The following is an 18,655-nucleotide window of genomic DNA, read 5'->3' as shown; positions in this document are numbered from 1 at the left end:
CCTTTGTTACATTTGGTGATCAAACAATAAAAGAAAAGTTCTTTTGATAATTATAAAATGGTACTTCTCTCAATTTCTTAAAATAATATTGATTTCACTTCATGTTTCACATGTATTGCTCAGGAGGCGACAGAATGAATTTTTTTTCCATACAACATGAATCGTAGCAAATCTTTATTTCAATCTGAAAGCCATGAACCATGCCTTACTAAACAAATTTACCACATAATAGGTAGCTATGTAACAATCAATTTAGATACTGCTTAACTGTTTGCAAACCTTGAATAGGTTTTTCAGTGTCATAGTTAATCAATAGTATTTCTAAGCAAACGTAATTTTGTTTTTTTATCTAATGATTAGCTATAGGCACAACGAAACCCCTTTGACATGATCGTTTTTTTTTTTTTTTTTTTTCAAAAGAATCTGGATCTTTGCAAAATAATTGTCAGTTCACATGCTTCAAATTTTCAACAATAAAAAACCTTTGTAGAATGAGATCAAATATTTTCAGAATTATGTACTTGAAACTATAAATTTGGTCACAAAAAAGAATTCACAAAGTACAGACCTTGATAACTTGACCAAACATTTCCTTTTCAATAAAAGTATTGGCAAAAATTAATTCAATTGATATTCAGTTTCAAAGTTCTCAAAAAATAAATCTCAGAATCAATATTGGCTAGTAAAATGAATACCATGTTCAGTGCCAGACCTTTTGTGTCAATGGGAAACTTTCTGTTTGACTTCGTTTCCACAGGTTCTTTAACCAAACACTTACCATTAAATGTACAGACATTTATGTTTGGATACTTCAGACTTGACATAATTCAATTTAAAATTCTGAAGATTTTTTTTTAACTAGAACAGTTACTTCATTTGGTTTAGCGCAAATGTTAAATATGTTGAATGTAAAAAGTATCAGATACTCCTATTGATTGCTGTAAGTGTAAATTCAATCTCTGTGTACCTTTCACTATTGCTTTCAGCAGTAAAAAAAGTAAAGGCATTGATAATTTGTCCTTCACTCAGAAAAGGGCCTTCAGCAATGCAAAAAATATTTGATTTGCATCTCCTAACTTTCCCTTTTAGCAAATCCTAAGTGTGCTGATGGATATGCCAAATTTTACTTTGAACCTTACGTTGTTAGAGTATAATTGTTTTGGAGCAGTTTTTTCTCTCTAGAATTTATCCTTGAATTTTCAAACAAAACATGTGCACAGCCCTCAGCTACTAAAATTTTTTAAAATATTTCAGTAATATAAGGTGTAAATAATTTTATTATTGAAAGTTTTAAAACAGGGAAAATCAGTTAAGTGTACTAACATACCAAGGTAGGAAGCCTGCAACTTTTGTTGCCAAAGCCATAATAATAACAAAAACACTGTGATCAGAAACAATGGCATTCACTGGAGCATGGATCTTTTTAGACTAAGTTCATGGAGAAAATTCTTGCAATTTATCAAAATACACCACTGCCACTTTCATTCGACCCCAAAGTCCAAGGTCACCAAATGGACTGCTGAGACAATCTTAATTTTAAACAGGTGTCAAATGAATGGAATACGAAGTGTAAACAAAACAGGGGCGGTACTTCAGATCTGCAACATATATTTACACTGTCTTATGAAAAAATCAACCACCAACTATTAATTGTGTTGACTTTCAGAATAATGCACGGATGATTTTAATCTCTACTTTACATGCTTCTTAGCTAATAACATCAGCATATATAGAAACCTCCGGTAAATATCCCGGCATGTTGCTATATATCAGAATAATCTGGCCATGGCACAGCTTTTAACAAGAATGCGCTTGAAGAGTTCTCAACAGTGAATATTTTCAGGATATCTTATTACACGTCACCTTTTGTCACTGGTCAACTACTTGTTTATAGTGGTTTCTAAATATTTGTTGACAGATATTCTATACTATTTGCTTTCTTGTCCCAACTAATGGCCCTAGGAACAAGTTTGGCTCATTTTAATCTAGAATATCAAAGTGGTGATAAGATCTATAATCAATGTTCAAATTCCTACAGCCATATATTCCTCGGGATCTAGAATTTAGTATTCAATTTGAATATTGTCTCATTTTCTTACAGGGCATCAACTGCAAGAAGTGCAGTCATCTGAAATATGTTGAATTGAATCTCAGATTCAGTGCATTTAGTTCCCATGAATGACCTACGTTTGCTAAATATCTTTGCCATCTTGTAAATTTGTACACTAAAAGTTTAATTTTCAAAAATCACAGCTCTTACCTATGTGATATCTTAAAAAAGTCTTAATTTATAAAAACATTCATTATCATGGTGACCTTATAATTCCTTCCATATTTCACTTCATTAAAAATGTTAAATTAGACATAAAGATTGTGATGATTTGATATAAGAATAGCTATTAAAACCTTTGAAATGTCTTTTTCTTATAAGTTACACACACATTATACAGGAGGTAATTTGCAGCAGGTCACATTTAAAAAAAATTTTAATTAGCTACAAATCCATATTCTAACAAGGGAGTGTCCAATCTCATTATCATCTTTGACTAATCAAGTGGATATATCTGTGCAAAAAGTTGGGTAATACTTATGTAGTCTTACATTTCAAGTGCTCTTGCCCTGCTACAGGTGTGAGAAGGGAGTCGTTTAAATCATTTTGTAATATTGAAATTAAACTTAAACTGTTTATGGTGCCTGTACATTCCAATGCTATAATTTAATTAAACACAAACCTAAGTGACACAATCCAAGCATAAATCACACTCATACAACACCTTGCTGTTTTACTTCACGCCTTCCCACAATTTTCCATGAAATACCTGCTTTATCACTTCATCACACGAAAATATATCGATTTTACTCTATTGAACTTTGCAATATTATGAAAATATTGTAAATACCACAGAGGTCCTTTAATCACTCTCTTCATACCTGTATAGTTATATAATTTAGTGACAAACTCAGTCAAACACACAAGGTGCTTATTAAGAAGCAAGTGTATTAATATGTAATATTATTGTTATTCTGGTTTATACCACTGGGAATGCAGTAAACACTTGCACACCCTATATTATATATAACATTCCTTTCAGTAATCATAATACAAATAAATTAAACATGTAAAATTAAGCAATTAACTATGTATAATTAAGCTATGATAAAATCTTAAAATAACTCAAATGTTACATCATTAGGTACTGAACTGTGCCTACGTATTATGTACTGTAATGTATTTTATAAGCTGTATTTCAAACCTGATACTACATCCACAAAGCAAACCCAAAGGGGGTTATGCCTCAAGGATTTTCCATTTAAAAGATTAAATGAAAAACTTTCATTTAATCAGTAAAAATTTCCATTAAATATCATTAAGGATTTAATCTTCCACGTAAAGGTTTCCATCTTTAAAAATTACGTCAATCTGTGCTTCAATAAAAATGATGTGTATAGTTATAAATATCAGTCTTTCTGACCTGTGAATAAAATGCAACATAACTGTGACAATTGAGAGTAATTCTACCAAGTTTTGGGTCTCACTTAGTTAAAACAGTTACAACGAAATGCTGCTATCACAGTGAACACTTCATTACAGGCCCACTATCTGCTTTTACTGTGACTACATATCCAGCAAAGCTACTGAGCTTTTCAAATTTAGAATTTGAAAGGATAATAACCCTCAAATAAAAGTCCATGATGTTGATATTTTCTTCTAAAATGTACAGTACATGTACAGGAAAGCATAATGGTCAAACGTCAGGCCAAACATTAAGAATAGATTAATTTATGACACTGGAAGAGGTATAAAACATCAAATCCAAGTGAGAATGATGATTTTTGAGAAGGAAAAAAATGCTTTTTTCTTGAAAAAAACTAGAGGATCAGAGAGGCGATACCGCCTCCGAATATTGTACCACCAGCTGGAGCAAGCGCATTCGTATAGACCCCCACATACACAAAATAAGGGACACAGCCACCAGTCTTGTGCTTGACAAGCTGTAAACATGCAATCAACAAGAATTTTCAATATATGCAAAAAATATATGAAACTGAAAATGGTACAATCAAATTTAAGTTCATCGTAAGGTAGGTGAAAGGTCATTTTCAAGGTCACAGTAAATTGCCAGTATATGACTTCCTATTCAACTTCAATAGTAACTATGGACCTATCTCTGCCAGTTTTGGAGATATAAGGGAAGCAAAATTTGCAAAGTTCAGTTCATGGTGAAAAGTAGGTCAAAGGTCAATTTTAAGGTCACATTTAGATTGCCAGTATATGACTTCCTATTCAACTTCAATAGTAACTATGGACCTATCTCTGCCAGGTTTGGAGTTAAAAGAGAAAGAAATTAGCAGAGTTCAGTTCATGATAAAAAGTGGGTCAAAGGTCAATTTCAAGGTCACACTTAGATTGCCAGTATATGACTTCCTATTCAAGTTCAATAGTAACTATGGACCTATCTCTGCCAGTTTTAGAGATAAAAGGGAAGCAAAATTTGCAAAATTCAGTTCATGGTGAAAAGTAGGTCAAAGGTCAATTTCAAGGTCACAGTAAGATTGCCAGTATATGACTTCCCATTCAACTTCAATAGTAACTATGGACCTATCTCTGCCAGTTTTGGAGATTAAAGGGAAGCAAAATTTGCAAAGTTCAGTTCATGGTGAAAAGTAGGTAAAAGGTCAATTTTAAGGTCACATTTAGATTGCCAGTATATGACTTCCTATTCAAGTTCAACAGTAACCATGGACCAATCTGTGCCAGTTTTGGAGATAAAAGGGAAGCAAAATTTGCAAAGTTCAGTTCATGGTGAAAAGTAGGTCAAAGGTCAATTTTAAGGTCACATTTAGATTGCCAGTATATGACTTCCCATTCAACTTCAATAGTAACTATGGACCTATCTCTGCCAGTTTTGGAGATAAAAGGGAAGCAAAATTTGCAAAGTTCAGTTCATGGTGAAAAGTAGGTCAAAGGTCAATTTTAAGGTCACATTTGGATTGCCAGTATATGACTTCCTATTCAACTTCAATAGTAACTATGGACCTATCTCTGCCAGTTTTGGAGATATAAGGGACTAAATGTTATAATTTTGGAGTTACCATAATGTGCCATAAATTTCCTACAGAAAAGATTAATTAAAATAAAGAAAACATCATTTTGGTCAAAATTCTTAAAATAGGAGGTGCTCTGAAGTTCCAGAAGTTCAAATTTGATGAAATAATGTCATTTTTGACCACAAGTTGTCTGCTTTGCCAAGCCTTATGTATTATTTTTCCAGAGTTCAAAATTTATTATCCATTACCGTACTGCACATTTTGCTTTCACCACCAATATGTACTTTTTGATACAGTGTAACTTGAAAACCGTATGGAATACAAAAAAACGGAGACCACCTCCAGTGTTGGGCTTTACATGCTCTACAAAATGCAAAAAAGAATGGGTCTCTAGCATTAACGGTTCCCGAATTAGAGACAGTTTTCAGTTTCGGTACTTTATGGCCGCTACTCCCGTGAAAATGCACGATTGACCCCAAATTCACGGAGATGAAAGATGACCCGAAGGGTTACACTTTCCAATAATATTAGTGGTTAAGTCTGTGTGGTATCTGAATAACAGGGCAAAAAAAATTTTTTTCGTAAAAAATTTCATTTTTTTGAAAATTTTGGCCCGTTTGACCTTGAAATAAAGGTCAAAGGTCAAATCCAAGGGCATATTTGAAATCTACACATATGACTTTTGGAAAGCTGTCTGTAGAAATTTTTCCCATAACTCCTTCCGTAGGGTAGATAATTAGCATTTAATTTTGCCATTTTTAGACAAGGGTGCATTGCAATGAGTGCCACACCTAGACCCCAATACCGACAAAGCCCAAATTTTACGTGGAACGAGTTGAGATTATAGGTGACCTAAATCCAAGAGATGGGTACAGGGGCCCTTACCGTCTAGGAGGAGAAGCGGTAACGGTGACTTGGCGGCGGAGCCGCAGGAGCCGGCGGAGCCGCAGGAGCCGGCGGAACATACGGGTCGGGACTAAAACCATGGGTACCGCCAGCGCCTACGCTGGTGGTACAATTAAATCTAAAAATTGTGGATAGAATACATTTGTTTAAATTGTAAATGTTGCAAGAGGCTTTTAAGAAGACACCAGGGGTTAGCAAAATCTATTTATTGTACCACCAGCGTTAGCGCTGGCGGTACACATGGTTTCGGTCCCATCCGGATCGTTCCGCCGGCTCCGCCGGCTCCGCCGGCTCCGTTGGCTCCGCCGGCTCCGCCGGACGGCTACCGTTACCGCTTCTCCTCCTAGACGGTAAGGGCCCCCGTACCCATCTCATGGATTTAGGTCACCTATAATCTCAACTCGTTCCACGTAAAATTTGGGCTTTGTCGGTATTGGGGTCTGGGTGTGGCACTCATTGCAATGCGCCCTTGTCTAAAAATGGCAAAATTAAATGCTAATTATCTACCCTACGGAAGGAGTTATGGGAAAAATTTCTATAGACGGCTTTCCAAAAGTCATATGTGTAGATTTCAAATATACCCTTGGATTTGACCTTTGACCTTTACTTCAAGGTCAAATGGGCCAAAATTTTCAAAAAAATGAATTTTTTTACGAAAAAAATTTTTTTTGCCCTGTTATTCAGACACCACACAGACTTAACCAATAATATTATTGGAAGGTGTTACCCTTCAGGTCATCTTTCATCTCCATGAATTTGGGGTCAATGGGTGCATTTTCACGGGAGTAGCGGCCATAAGATACCAAAACTGAAAACTGTCTCTAATTCGGGAACCGTTAATGCTAGAGACCCATTCTTTTTTGCATTTTGTAGAGCATGTAAAGCCCAACACTGGAGGTGGTCTCGGTTTTTTTGTATTCCATACGGTTTTCGAGTTACGCTGTATCAAAAAGTACATATTGGTGGTAAAAGCAAAATGTGCAGTACGGTAATGGATAATAAATTTTGAACTCTGGAAAAATAAAACATAAGGCTTGGCAAAGCAGACAACTTGTGTTCAAAAATGACATTATTTCATCAAATTTGAACTTCTGAAACTTCAGAGCACCTCCTATTTCAAGAATTTTGACCAAAATGACATTTTTTTTATTTTAATTAATTTTTTCTGTATGAAATTTAAGGCACATTATGGTAACTCCAAAATTATAACATTTAGTCCCTTATATCTCCAAAACTGGCAGAGATAGGTCCATAGTTACTATTGAACTTGAATAGGAAGTCATATACTGGCAATCTAAATGTGACCTTAAAATTGACCTTTGACCTACTTTTCACCATAAACTGAACTTTGCAATATTTGCTTCCCTTTTATCTCCAAAACTGGCAGAGATAGGTCCATAGTTACTATTGAACTTGAATAGGAAGTCATATACTGGCAATCTAAATGTGACCTTAAAATTGACCTTTGACCTACTTTACACCATGAACTGAATTTTGCAAATTTTGCTTTCCTTTTATCTCCGAAACTGGCTGAGATAGGTCCGTAGTTACTATTGAACTTGAATAGGAAGTCATATACTGGCAATCTAAATGTGACCTTAAAATTGACCTTTGACCTACTTTACACCATGAACTGAATTTTGCAAATTTTGCTTTCCTTTTATCTCCAAAACTGGCTGAGATAGGTCCGTAGTTACTATTGAACTTGAATAGGAAGTCATATACTGGCAATCTAAATGTGACCTCAAAATTGACCTTTGACCTACTTTTCACCATAAACTGAACTTTGCAAATTTTGCTTCCCTTTTATCTCCAAAACTGGCAGAGATAGGTCCATAGTTACTATTGAACTTGAATAGGAAGTCATATACTGGCAATCTAAATGTGACCTTGAAATTGACCTTTGACCTACTTTTCACCATGAACTGAATTTTGCAAATTTTGCTTCCCTTTTATCTCCAAAACTGGCTGAGATAGGTCCATAGTTACTATTGAACTTGAATAGGAAGTCATATACTGGCAATCTAAATGTGACCTTAAAATTGACCTTTGACCTACTTTACACCATAAACTGAATTTTGCAAATTTTGCTTTCCTTTTATCTCCAAAACTGGCTGAGATAGGTCCGTAGTTACTATTGAACTTGAATAGGAAGTCATATACTGGCATTATAAATGTGACATTAAAATTGACCTTTGTCCTACTTTTCACCATAAACTGAACTTTGCAAATTTTGCTTCCCTTTTATCTCCAAAACTGGCAGAGATAGGTCCATAGTTACTATTGAACTTGAATAGAAAGTCATATACTGGCAATCTAAATGTGACCTTGAAATTGACCTTTGACCTACTTTTTATCATGAACTGAACTCTGCTAATTTCTTTCTCTTTTAACTTCAAACTTGACAGAGATAGGTCCATAGTTACTCTTGAACTTGAATAGGAAGTCATATACTGGCAATTTACTGTGACCTTGAAATTGACCCTTGACCTACCTTACGAAGAACTGAAATTTGATTGTACCATATATATTTTTTGCAATAGTTAAAAAATTCTTGTTGATTGCATTTTTACAGCTTGTCAAGCACAAAACTGGTGGCTATGTCCCTTATTTTGTGTATGTGGGGGTCTATACGAATGCGCTTGCTCCAGCTGGTGGTACAATATTCGGAGGCGGTATCGCCTCTCTGATCCTCTAGTTAGCATAAAATTATGCCCATGATACTAATGTTATTGACCTCAAGCTAGCCATCAATTTTTGGCAGCTCTAATCAAATCATGATATGATATTCTTGCACACCTCTCATTCTGTAGCATAAGGCATGCAATCCTTTAAGCTTTTTAGATTTTAGAGAATGAACCAGTGTGAGGACAAAGCACAATTTTGGGAAGGGGGTTGAAGGGCAAATAATACCTCTGGAAAAAACTACATTACAACATGTGCCTACCTGTGCTGCCCCATTTGCTGTTTGTCTCAAGCTCTCCTGTTGTATCAAGAAGACTATGGTGTCTCTCTCATGTCTAGAGTAATACAGGCGGCAAAATGACAACTTGCCATCTCTCCCAGCCCGTCCTGACTCTTGGTAGTAGCCTGCCATTGACTTAGGAATAGTCCAGTGAGCCACAAACCTGAGGGGAAAAGTTTTTTACATTATAAATGATTCATCTGACTTTTTTCTTTCAAATCACCATATATTTTGATGTATAAATGTTGCAACTTTCTATCTTAATTTCTATTACTGCAAAGACTTTTTCAATTGGGAAAAAATATCAATCTCACGGAAACATAATTTTTGAATAATTAAAAATTTCATTTCAGCACAGCATTTGTGGTTCTTTTACTGTATAAATTACAATTATAGGGTAGTTTGCTTTTCAATTTTGTTGCTACTACTCAAAAGAAATATTTTAATTGTACAAATTGTTAGCTAAAAAAAAATAATAAAGAATCTCTAACATTTGCAATGTTGCTGCCATTGAAAAGAGAGTCATTACTGTGCTTTAATTCAGTGCAATGAAAATATTTTTTATATAAATTAACAGAAAGTTGTCTTCTGCAGTAAACAAAAAATGTACAAGGAAGATCTTTCCTCAATGGGTTATTTCTTTGACTTCCATTTCACATCCAAGGAAAAGTTTGTCAGAATGAATGGGCATTTATCTTAATATCTTAAATATCAATGTTCTTCAATAAAATGGCACCAATCTGTGTTGACGTTATTCCTTGGCAACCACACATTAAGTGAAGAAGGTTGTCAACAGTCTCTATCTTAGTTTTAAAAAATTAATTGATTTCTAAAGAGGTTTGTGTTTATTTGGTGTTTTTTAAGGCATGATATTTGGGTCCTTCATCAAAGGCCCTCAATCACATGACTGACCATACAAGAAATCACATGAGTGACCATGCAAGAAATCACGACTGGCCATACAAGAAATCACATGACTGACCATACAAGAAATCACATGACTGACCATACAAGACTAGAGACAATGTGAAATCTATTTAACTGAGTGTCCAACATTTGGTTTGTGAAATTTGAAATTTACCTGACATCAGCCTTGTCCACACCCATTCCAAAACTAATGGTGGCTACTATCACATGCAGTCTCCCTTCTATCCAATCATTCTGAACCTCTGTTCGTAAAGAATCTTTCAGGCCTGAAATATTACATTAAAAAAATTACGTGTTGAGAATTTGACCATTGAATTTATTCAACTGCGTCACAATGATGTAATTTTTTCATACAGAGAAAATTACTATAGAGAAATGAACTTAAACCCGTGGGATTTAACGCTTCCTACAGCAAGAGAAAGTCTGTGTGAGAAAAGAAGTTAGTTTTAACCCAGGACATTTAACACTCCCAAACATGATGACCCAACTGAAAAAAATATTACCTGAAATTATTGGCCTTAAGATTATAGTAGGCACTTGGGATGTGAGGGTTTTTCAGGAATTACACACTCAAACATGCAACCATTTCAAATAATACCATAACTATCTGATCTGGGCTTACATGTCTATACACTATGTCCACGGGCAGACTAAGGCCGTCTTCTGGGTCTTCCAGAAGACGGTCAGATTTTCAAGTTTATATTGACAGCTAATTTTTTCTGTTGGAAGACGGTCAAAATTGGAAGACTGTCAGAAAATAACTCTGGATCCGCCCCTGATGTCTTGAAATATGTTTCATAGTATAAAGCATTACACAGAGATATGGACAAATAATAAGTTTTCACTGACTACAGTTAACTGATGTGACAATCAGACAGAATGCTATCAAATTATGAATTAACATACTCTAATCATCAAATTGTATTTGACTTTTACTAGAAATGTGCAATGGGTGGTCTGAAAAAATAAGTTGCATGAAATGGCCTCAATGCATTCCACTCTGACATGCCATTCATGCATTAATCAAGTGACCTACAGGCAAATGACCTCAAGATAACTGAAGATTACCGTTAATTACAATGACCCTCAAAAGTACAATGATATGCTTAGGGATTGTAGACGAGGTTTAAATCACTGAAAGCCCTGTGCAAAACAAAAAAAAAGTTGAAATTTTGTTATTTCAGAATTTCTCACCAGCATGATATGGTTTGGCCAGTAGTCCCTTCCTGCTGAGTCTTCCTGCCACCTCGGAACAGGCGTCTCTGGTCCGACAGTATATGATACCACTGCCACAGGCTTGCTGAATAAAATATGAAGAATACAGTGCAATTTAATCTACTGCAAATTATAGAACAAACATATCACTCAGCATAAGTGAAATAAATTGAAAAATACAAAACTGACTCTGTAACTGCAAAGATAGTTTAAAATTGTGAAAGTATATGAAGTATCCTCCATAAGATACATGATGCTAATTCCAGTCTTGCTGCTGGTTAAAAAGCAGGAGAATAAAATAACAAAGTACATCATCAAAAATTATGGTAAGAATCACCACACTGATTTAATCATGGTATATATCACACCTAACAACAGATCATGGCAAAAACCTATCACTGTTGTTGAATTGAAAAAAAAAAACTATGGCTATAGCTGAAAATAACATTGCAGTAATACAGCTATCAAATTAAAAACAAGCCAAGCTTGTGTGAAAGGCATACACCACACTACCTTCTCAATAAAAGGAATAATCGTGATTAAACACATAGATTGTATTAGAGAAGCGCATCACAACATTGCTCAACAAGCACAACAAGCTCTTTAGGACACATTTTTGTCACATGTAAATAATATAAGCCAAATGGAAACTTTAAATACAAAACAACAAGTATGTTTTACACTTCAGTCAAAAATAAAAGATAAGCATTAGGCTAACATCTACTTATTCGAATTAGTCCAGAATCTAATAAAATCCTTCACCCTAAACGCATTTAATGTATAATGAGACAAACTTTAAAACTTGAATAAGCAACCACCACGTATAAGCGGAATTCAACTGCTTTTATCTGCATTCTGATGAAAAACATTTAATAAATAAGTCCCATTTTCAGGCTCCAAGTACCTGTAGTCTCCTCACTTAATGCACTTGCTGTTCTATCATTTACCTTGACTTTAACCCTAGTTAAATACTGCAGTAAACCATTTTAAGGTGAACTGGCTGGCAAAATGACTAGTCAAGATTTAAAGTATTTACAACACGGCACCCAATTCATCAACTTTATCATCTTTACATTGATTTGAAACAAACCCAAATAAGAAGCATTTGAGCAGAAGAATACACACTTTTCTATATAACAAAACTGCATATGCATCAGCCACATGTACTGCATTGCAGTAGAGAGCTGGCAGTCCTACTGACAATGATTAAATAATACAAACTTCAAGGACCAGTAGAAAAATTGTTTAATTTTTTCAAGAACTAGCAACAATTCTAAGAGCTGCCAATTTTAATTTACTGTCAGACTGGCAAAAAGTCCTTTGGTCTGGCAAAATTTTCATAGCTGCAGGTCTGAAGATCCAACTGTTTTAAATTTTTTAGCAACTCTTATACCCAGGTCCACTATTGTGGTCAGACAAGTGCCTTGTGTACCATACAAAAAAAAAAACATTTATCATTGGACCAAATCAGCCTGGTGTCCACAGGCCCTAATCAGAATCGATATAAAAATCTTGGAATTCTATTATGGCGTGAAAAAGAGCTAAGCCAGGGTGATACTAATAAATGAGTCTGTAATTAAGTCTTCGACTGTACCAACCGTGAGTGAGTTATCAGGGCTGTCTCCTGTCAAAGCTTTCACAGCAAATTCATACAGGTCCTGATATGGGTCCTCAATTATCTCCTTCATTGACACATCATAAAACAGGTTTGGGCGAAAGCAGCTACTCTTGAATTTTGCCACAGGTTCTTTAAGGTGAAGAGATCTGAAAATACAAGCATCACTTTTGATTGACTTGTCTCTGTAAATCTGCTCACCTAGACAGGACGTCACATAACAGATTACAATTCAAGAGATGTATAACTTACAAAGTATAGGGAAAAAAAACAATACAAACTTATAGATATCCTGAACCACATGCGGTGTTGCAGTTGCAGTCAGTGCCACACAAGGCAAACCTGGAAGCTTGGTTCTCAGATATCCCAACTTGAGGTAATCTGGGCGGAAGTCGTGGCCCCATTGAGACACACAGTGGGCTTCGTCAACAACTGAAATGATAACACAAGTGTCATGAACACTTACAGGTGATACATTCTGGAGAAAAAGCTTTAAAGAACATCATATAAAGAAGAGTCCAATGGGAAGAAATTACTTCTAATTTTATTTTTTTATCTCTCAATATCACTCTTTTATTTCATTTGAAATATTTTATGAGGCTTAATTCATTTCATACTTTGTTTTTTAATCAGATGCATTCTCAAAGAGGAAAAGGTATTTTGAATTTACCAAATTGGGTTAAATTGTGAAAACATATACCATTCATATACCTAAACAACTCAGCAATTTTCTAGCATGCAGTTTCTCAAGAATTTCTCGAAAGTTGTCTGTGGCAGCTAACTCTGGCGTGATATACAATAGCTTCACCCTGGGTTTCTTGCTTTGTAAATCACCCAGCACTTGCTTTCTTTCCTTAGACGAAAGCTTGGAGTTCAAAGAAGCTGCATGAACCTTAATTGCTAGTAGGTGGTCGAGCTGATCTTGTATTAAAGCAATCAGGGGTGACACCACAAGTGTGATTCCCCTAGATACGACAGCTGGAAGCTGATAACACAGAGATTTTCCAGCTCCAGTTGGCATAGACACAAACACATCTTTCTTTCCTGAAACATAAACAACCAATTTCTCTCTTTATTCTGTTGCATATAACTATATCTCAGTATCTATTTTCATTTCTACTCGTTCAGCAGTGCGTGCGTGTGTGTGTGTGTGTAAAAGAGAGAGAGAGAGAGAGAGAGAGAGAGAGAGAGAGAGAGAGAGAGAGAGAGAGAGAGAGAGAGAGAGAGAGAGAGAGAGAGAGAGAGAGAGAGAGAGAGAGAGAGAGAGAGACTTTGCTTCAACTGTGAATATACATGTATGAAAGATTAAATCTATCGTTATACAACAATTGCAAGTTGATAAACTTTCACGATACTTTATTGATGATAATATGTTACAGTCACCTTTGATTACTGTTTCAACTGCTCGTCTTTGAAGTTCTGAACGGTAGTCTTCGTGGCCAAACGTTTTCTTTAGTGCAGCCTTGCAACGCTCGTTCAAGTAGACACGATCCTCCATTTACTTTTTTTTACTCTTCATTCAAAAACGAAAACACGCCAACACATGATTTTCTGTACCGGAAATACTTCACTGCACCCTAGCGGCAGACAGGAGAACCTCAAACACTCATTTATTTATATGTTTTATATTTACATTATTTATGCAAGAATGAATCGATTAGTTATTCATAAACTGTATCAATTAAACTTAGCTATCGATAACTGTGTATGCTAAAGAAAATGCATGAAATGCACCATAATTTGTCGAGCTCTCAGGTTGGGCTGATATTGGAAACCTCGCTTTGAACATATTTCCGCGAGATTTGAAGACATCCGGGTGCGTCGAGGCGAGTGTTTTTTGTTTTTCATTTTTTAGTCCTGCAAAAGGCAGTGAGAGGGCTAAGAATGGCATCCAAGGATAATGTTTAATCCTTATAATAGAACATGGTCAACCTGGAATAGATTCAAGCTGATAACCAGTCGAGTAACCAATTTGCAATTTTTATACGCATGGTCATTTAAACTGTAAGTTAGACGACCCACTCTTTTTGAAGTATCCATTACTAGATTAAATAATAAGGGATTATTTTGTAGTCATTACTTCGAGAGTAAATGGTTATAGTAGTAGAGAAAGTAGAGGGATGTTCTAAATTCTTCCATATTTGGATGAAATAGTTGGCTGAATGGTATATTGGATTGTATGTCTTTATGTAGTTTCCAAATGCCGCGATCACTGGATACAACTAGCATCCAAGAAACACCTTACACCCAAACAATTCAAGAAGAGTCACCAGACAGTAGCACTCCATCGCATTGCCATGACAACACACAGAATTCTCCCAAGCAAGAAAGAATAGCTGTGAGAAAAGATTTAGTCCAGGGTCAGCTGGTAATGCTACCTTCACCAGTCAAGACCCCAAAAGTTTCACCAAGTCAGTCTGTATCGTCTTCTAAGTTAGAAACTTCAGGCTCAGCTACTAGACACAGGAAGAGATCATCACTGAGCAGCAGCAATATGGCATCACCTGCACCTCAGCGTTCTGGAAGAGCTTGCAGAAATTTGTCCAGGTAATGTCACATATAGAAAAAATATGTTCAGAAAAAATAGATATTATTGGCTGAAACAATTTTCTCATATATCAGTTAATGACTGATTTTATGATTTTCAGCTATTGCAGATAATTATTAAACTTGAAGAATTGCTGAAAAAATTAGATTTTATTTATGAAAACATGTACTTTATTACATATTGGCAAATAAGAATCTCTGTTATCATAAATGTGTGAATTAACTACTAGTAATTCTTTATTGCAGATCTTTTAGTGAAAGTAGCAGCCTGACCATATGTCGTATCTGTCACGAAGGAGACAAAGTGGAGCAACTGATCTCTCCTTGCAAGTGTTCTGGAACAATGGGGCTTCTTCACAGGAGTTGTATTGAACAGTGGCTGGGTTCATCCAATAGCAACAGGTGTGAGATCTGTGACTTTGAGTACCAGGTGGAGAAGCAATGCAGGCCTTTTTGGCAGGTAAACAACAGATTATAATTAAATGTCAGAAGACAAACATTTGATGATTATTTTGGATTACTGTAGAAAATGATTACAGAAATGTCATAAAACAAGCATTAGATTAGCCTACTACTCCTGGTTTTATACAGTCCAAAAATTTAAAGGTTACTGCATGTACATTTAGGAAAAAAAAATTATTAAAATCTGTTGATAAAAAAAGTTGAAGAATACTCAGTCATGTAAACCCAACATATGCAGAATATATAAATACCTAAGCATTAACGCATTCATTTTGTAGCATCAATATATATATATATATTTTTTTAAACACATTTTCTCCCTATTTAGTGGCTCAGAGAGCCAAAGAGACCCAACGACAAGAGGAACATGTGGGGTGATATCATCTGTTTCCTGGTCCTGACCCCCCTGGCTGCTGTCAGTGCCTGGCTGTGTGTCACTGGGGCCTTACATTATGCAGAGTGGACCAACCAGTGGGAGGCTGCGGGGCTGATTACCCTCACTGTCCTCCTTGTTTTGATATATATTGTTTGGTGCTTGGTAAGTGTTGGTCTGTTGTCACAGTTTAGGGGAAAAAAAACGTCAGTGTTGAAAAATGATTTTTATGTAGTTTTCTTTCATTTTCTTATTGATTGTTTCTGTATCCTCTATGAAAATGTAAAGGAGTTTTTTCATTGAGCATGGAAATTTCAATTTGAGATTATATCATACAGCTTTTAAGTTTTGTGGCTGACACCAATGTAACCTGATGTACACATTTCACTTTCATTTCTGAAATAATTAGGACTAGAATCATTGTTTGACAGCTGTATTTATTGAGGTGCCTAAGTTTAAAAAAAAAAAGGCTCAATTTATAATTTTTCTTTTAATTTGCAGGTTGCCCTTCGATACCATTATAAGGTGTGGGCAGATTGGCGAGAGCAAAACCCTCTCATTCGTATAGTAGACCTTGGAGATGACAACAATAACATTAGCCTGGATGACAGAGATGTTGAAACTGCTGTCATCAATGGTTGCATGGGACTGTGTTCAGTTGGAACCAGGAGGATCAGCAGTGTTAGCATCCAGGATTGTGATTTATCAACCAATCTTGGCGAAGTTGAGAGCAGCGTTGGTCTAATATCTCCTCGCCAAAATCGCTCCGATTCTGTAATTTTGCTTGCCAATGAGTGTAAGAGTGGTAGAATAGACAAAATAATTGGACGTGAAACCAGTCTGTAAGTGTCCTCACTATTTGCTAAGGTTTGACAACTAAAATAGGAACATGTTATGCAAAGGATAAAAGTGCTCAGTTTATATTGCAGTTGGGACAGTTCAATATTTAATGCTTTATGACATTTTTTTTTCACCCCCAACTGATTTATTCTTCTGCAAACCTTGAGACTTGCCAGTGAATGGCTTTATGTATGTGTATTTACAGATTGTCCTACACTTCATAATGTACATATTATATTGCCAAGCAATAGTTTCAGTAAATATTAATGGTTGTGCTAGCTGTCAACATTACGATTTCCACAATTACATGGTAAGTTTAAGAAACTGGAGCAAGATGTGATATTCGTTGACTGAACTTAACAGTAGGACATGGCTTTAGATAGTATATGTCATACAGCTTTTATGACATTAAGATGAAAATGTTTTTTTTTTTTGGTGTAAAGGGTATAGATTCTTGACAAGTTGATACTTTATTTAGTTCACAGTTATAAAGCCTTTTCATCTACTGGGGCTGTTACAAGTTTATTCAAACCAGTATTATAATAACATACAAATATGTATAATTTTGTTATAGCTGTGATAGAAAAAAAGATTAATTGTATTTGGTTATTTGTGGTTTATGTCATGTAGTCTTGTTATTCAAATGTATATTTATACTATTGTTTTGTTGGAACTGTGTTACTGAAATATAATAAACCTTTTGAAAAAAGTGGGAATGTTCTTTTTTTATTATGAGCTTTGTTAATCCTAAAAAATTATTACACTATATGAAAAGTATTTTGCTGTAGATTACATCAGAATTGCTTTCGGCGTGCAGTTTCACAAAATCCGCCTAAGTCACAGCTGCATCCGTTATTATGAACGAGTGTTACCAATGCACGAGTTTCTGCCGTCTAGCTGAACACAGTCGTGATAGCACTGGTTGCGACACGTCGTTGCTGTCGCATTTTTGGATGCGTTTACGAAATCAAGAAATGTTACAACGTGCACTGACAACAGTTTTTAAAAGGAACTTTTGTCAGTCGAATAAATCTAATATATTCTAATAAGACAGTATATGAATAATGAATTTATACGACCAAAAAAAAATAATTAAAAACTGGCTATATGCTTTACAAAAGTTACTATAATCGACAATATTACTGTTAGGAATAATACTTTTGAGGACCACGACATGAAAGTGAATGTCTATAACGGAAGTTGAGTACCAATCTAATATGCTCATGACGCCGTTTTTTATTCGGTTTATTAGCACTTGTATTCGGGAAATGAAGTCTATTAATTTCCAGATCGTTCATTGGCAATGCCATAGTGCCTAATTAGAAATATGCATTCTGTAACCTCGACTGGTTTTATGTACCAAATGGCTCATACCTAAATCACCGTGTCACGTTTTCACTGCGAGTGGATCTTTATAAATTGAAAATTTCAAAATATCAAAAATTGTCTGATGAAGTTAGCAAAAAAAATAAAAATAAAAATAAAACAATGAATAATTAGTTATTATTAAACATTGGAGATCGAAAGATATTTACAAAATTGAACTACAAATAATGATTTGTAGTTAATTCATTCTTGGTGTGATCATGACTTACGGGCTTGTAAAAATAAGTATCCTGGTTGAAAGCACAACAAATTAAATCGATTAAAGTGCAAAGGTTGTTTGTTTTTTCACCTTTACAGAAGGGGTTTAAGTTGATGAGTTACATCTCGAAAACCTTCCCCAAAAATTCACTGCCTGCCGAGTGTTTTCTAC

General features: G+C 35.2%; 2 protein-coding genes across 5 annotated transcripts in view; one reads left to right on the top strand and one right to left on the bottom strand.

Moving 5' to 3' along the window:
- LOC106157512 (ATP-dependent DNA helicase Q5) overlaps positions 1–14,263 on the bottom strand; it is a 36,581-nt gene extending 22,318 nt beyond the window's left edge. The window contains exons 1-7 of one of the 2 annotated variants that reach the window (XM_013533190.3): positions 14,061–14,263; positions 13,389–13,721; positions 12,959–13,109; positions 12,661–12,826; positions 11,042–11,147; positions 10,002–10,113; positions 8,903–9,083 (exon numbers count right to left, since the gene is read on the bottom strand). In XM_013533190.3, the coding sequence (XP_013388644.2) occupies positions 8,903–9,083; positions 10,002–10,113; positions 11,042–11,147; positions 12,661–12,826; positions 12,959–13,109; positions 13,389–13,721; positions 14,061–14,175 (1,164 nt within the window). In that variant the 5' untranslated portion in view covers positions 14,176–14,263. The remainder of the gene's footprint in view (positions 1–8,902; positions 9,084–10,001; positions 10,114–11,041; positions 11,148–12,660; positions 12,827–12,958; positions 13,110–13,388; positions 13,722–14,060) is intronic. The other variant, XM_087009618.1, reaches the window with a different exon arrangement.
- A 96-nt stretch (positions 14,264–14,359) lies between these two features.
- On the top strand, positions 14,360–17,610 carry LOC106157508 (E3 ubiquitin-protein ligase MARCHF1-like). 3 transcript variants are annotated; one of them, XM_087009631.1, is made up of 5 exons: positions 14,360–14,493; positions 14,871–15,224; positions 15,471–15,684; positions 16,015–16,224; positions 16,561–17,610. In XM_087009631.1, exons 2-5 carry the CDS (start codon positions 14,878–14,880, stop codon positions 16,903–16,905), a joined length of 1,116 nt encoding a protein of 371 aa, XP_086865757.1. In that variant the 5' UTR covers positions 14,360–14,493; positions 14,871–14,877; the 3' UTR covers positions 16,906–17,610. The 3 variants fall into 3 exon arrangements, with proteins under 3 accessions (XP_086865757.1, XP_086865756.1, XP_013388641.2); XM_087009630.1 differs by having other exon boundaries at positions 14,424–14,503; XM_013533187.2 differs by lacking the exon at positions 14,360–14,493 and adding an exon at positions 14,510–14,681.
- The last annotated feature ends 1,045 nt before the right edge of the window (positions 17,611–18,655 follow it).

The sequence above is a fragment of the Lingula anatina genome, chromosome 3, assembly GCF_051362555.1.
Source record: "Lingula anatina isolate TDL-2025a chromosome 3, LinAna3.0, whole genome shotgun sequence".
NCBI lineage: Eukaryota > Metazoa > Brachiopoda > Lingulata > Lingulida > Lingulidae > Lingula > Lingula anatina.
The sequence above is the reverse complement of the archived record's forward strand: the minus strand, read 5'-3'. Positions and strand labels throughout refer to the sequence as shown.

What these genes read in the sequence shown, in the direction of transcription:
- LOC106157508 (XM_013533187.2), top strand. Translation starts at nt 14,578, where the DNA reads ATGTTTAATCCTTATAATAGAACATGGTCAACCTGGAATAGATTCAAG. An exon ending in TACGCATGGTCATTTAAACT is followed by an intron (nt 14,682 to 14,870) that starts GTAAGTTAGACG and finishes GTCTTTATGTAG; the next exon opens with TTTCCAAATGCCGCGATCAC. An exon ending in AATGCAGGCCTTTTTGGCAG is followed by an intron (nt 15,685 to 16,014) that starts GTAAACAACAGA and finishes CTCCCTATTTAG; the next exon opens with TGGCTCAGAGAGCCAAAGAG.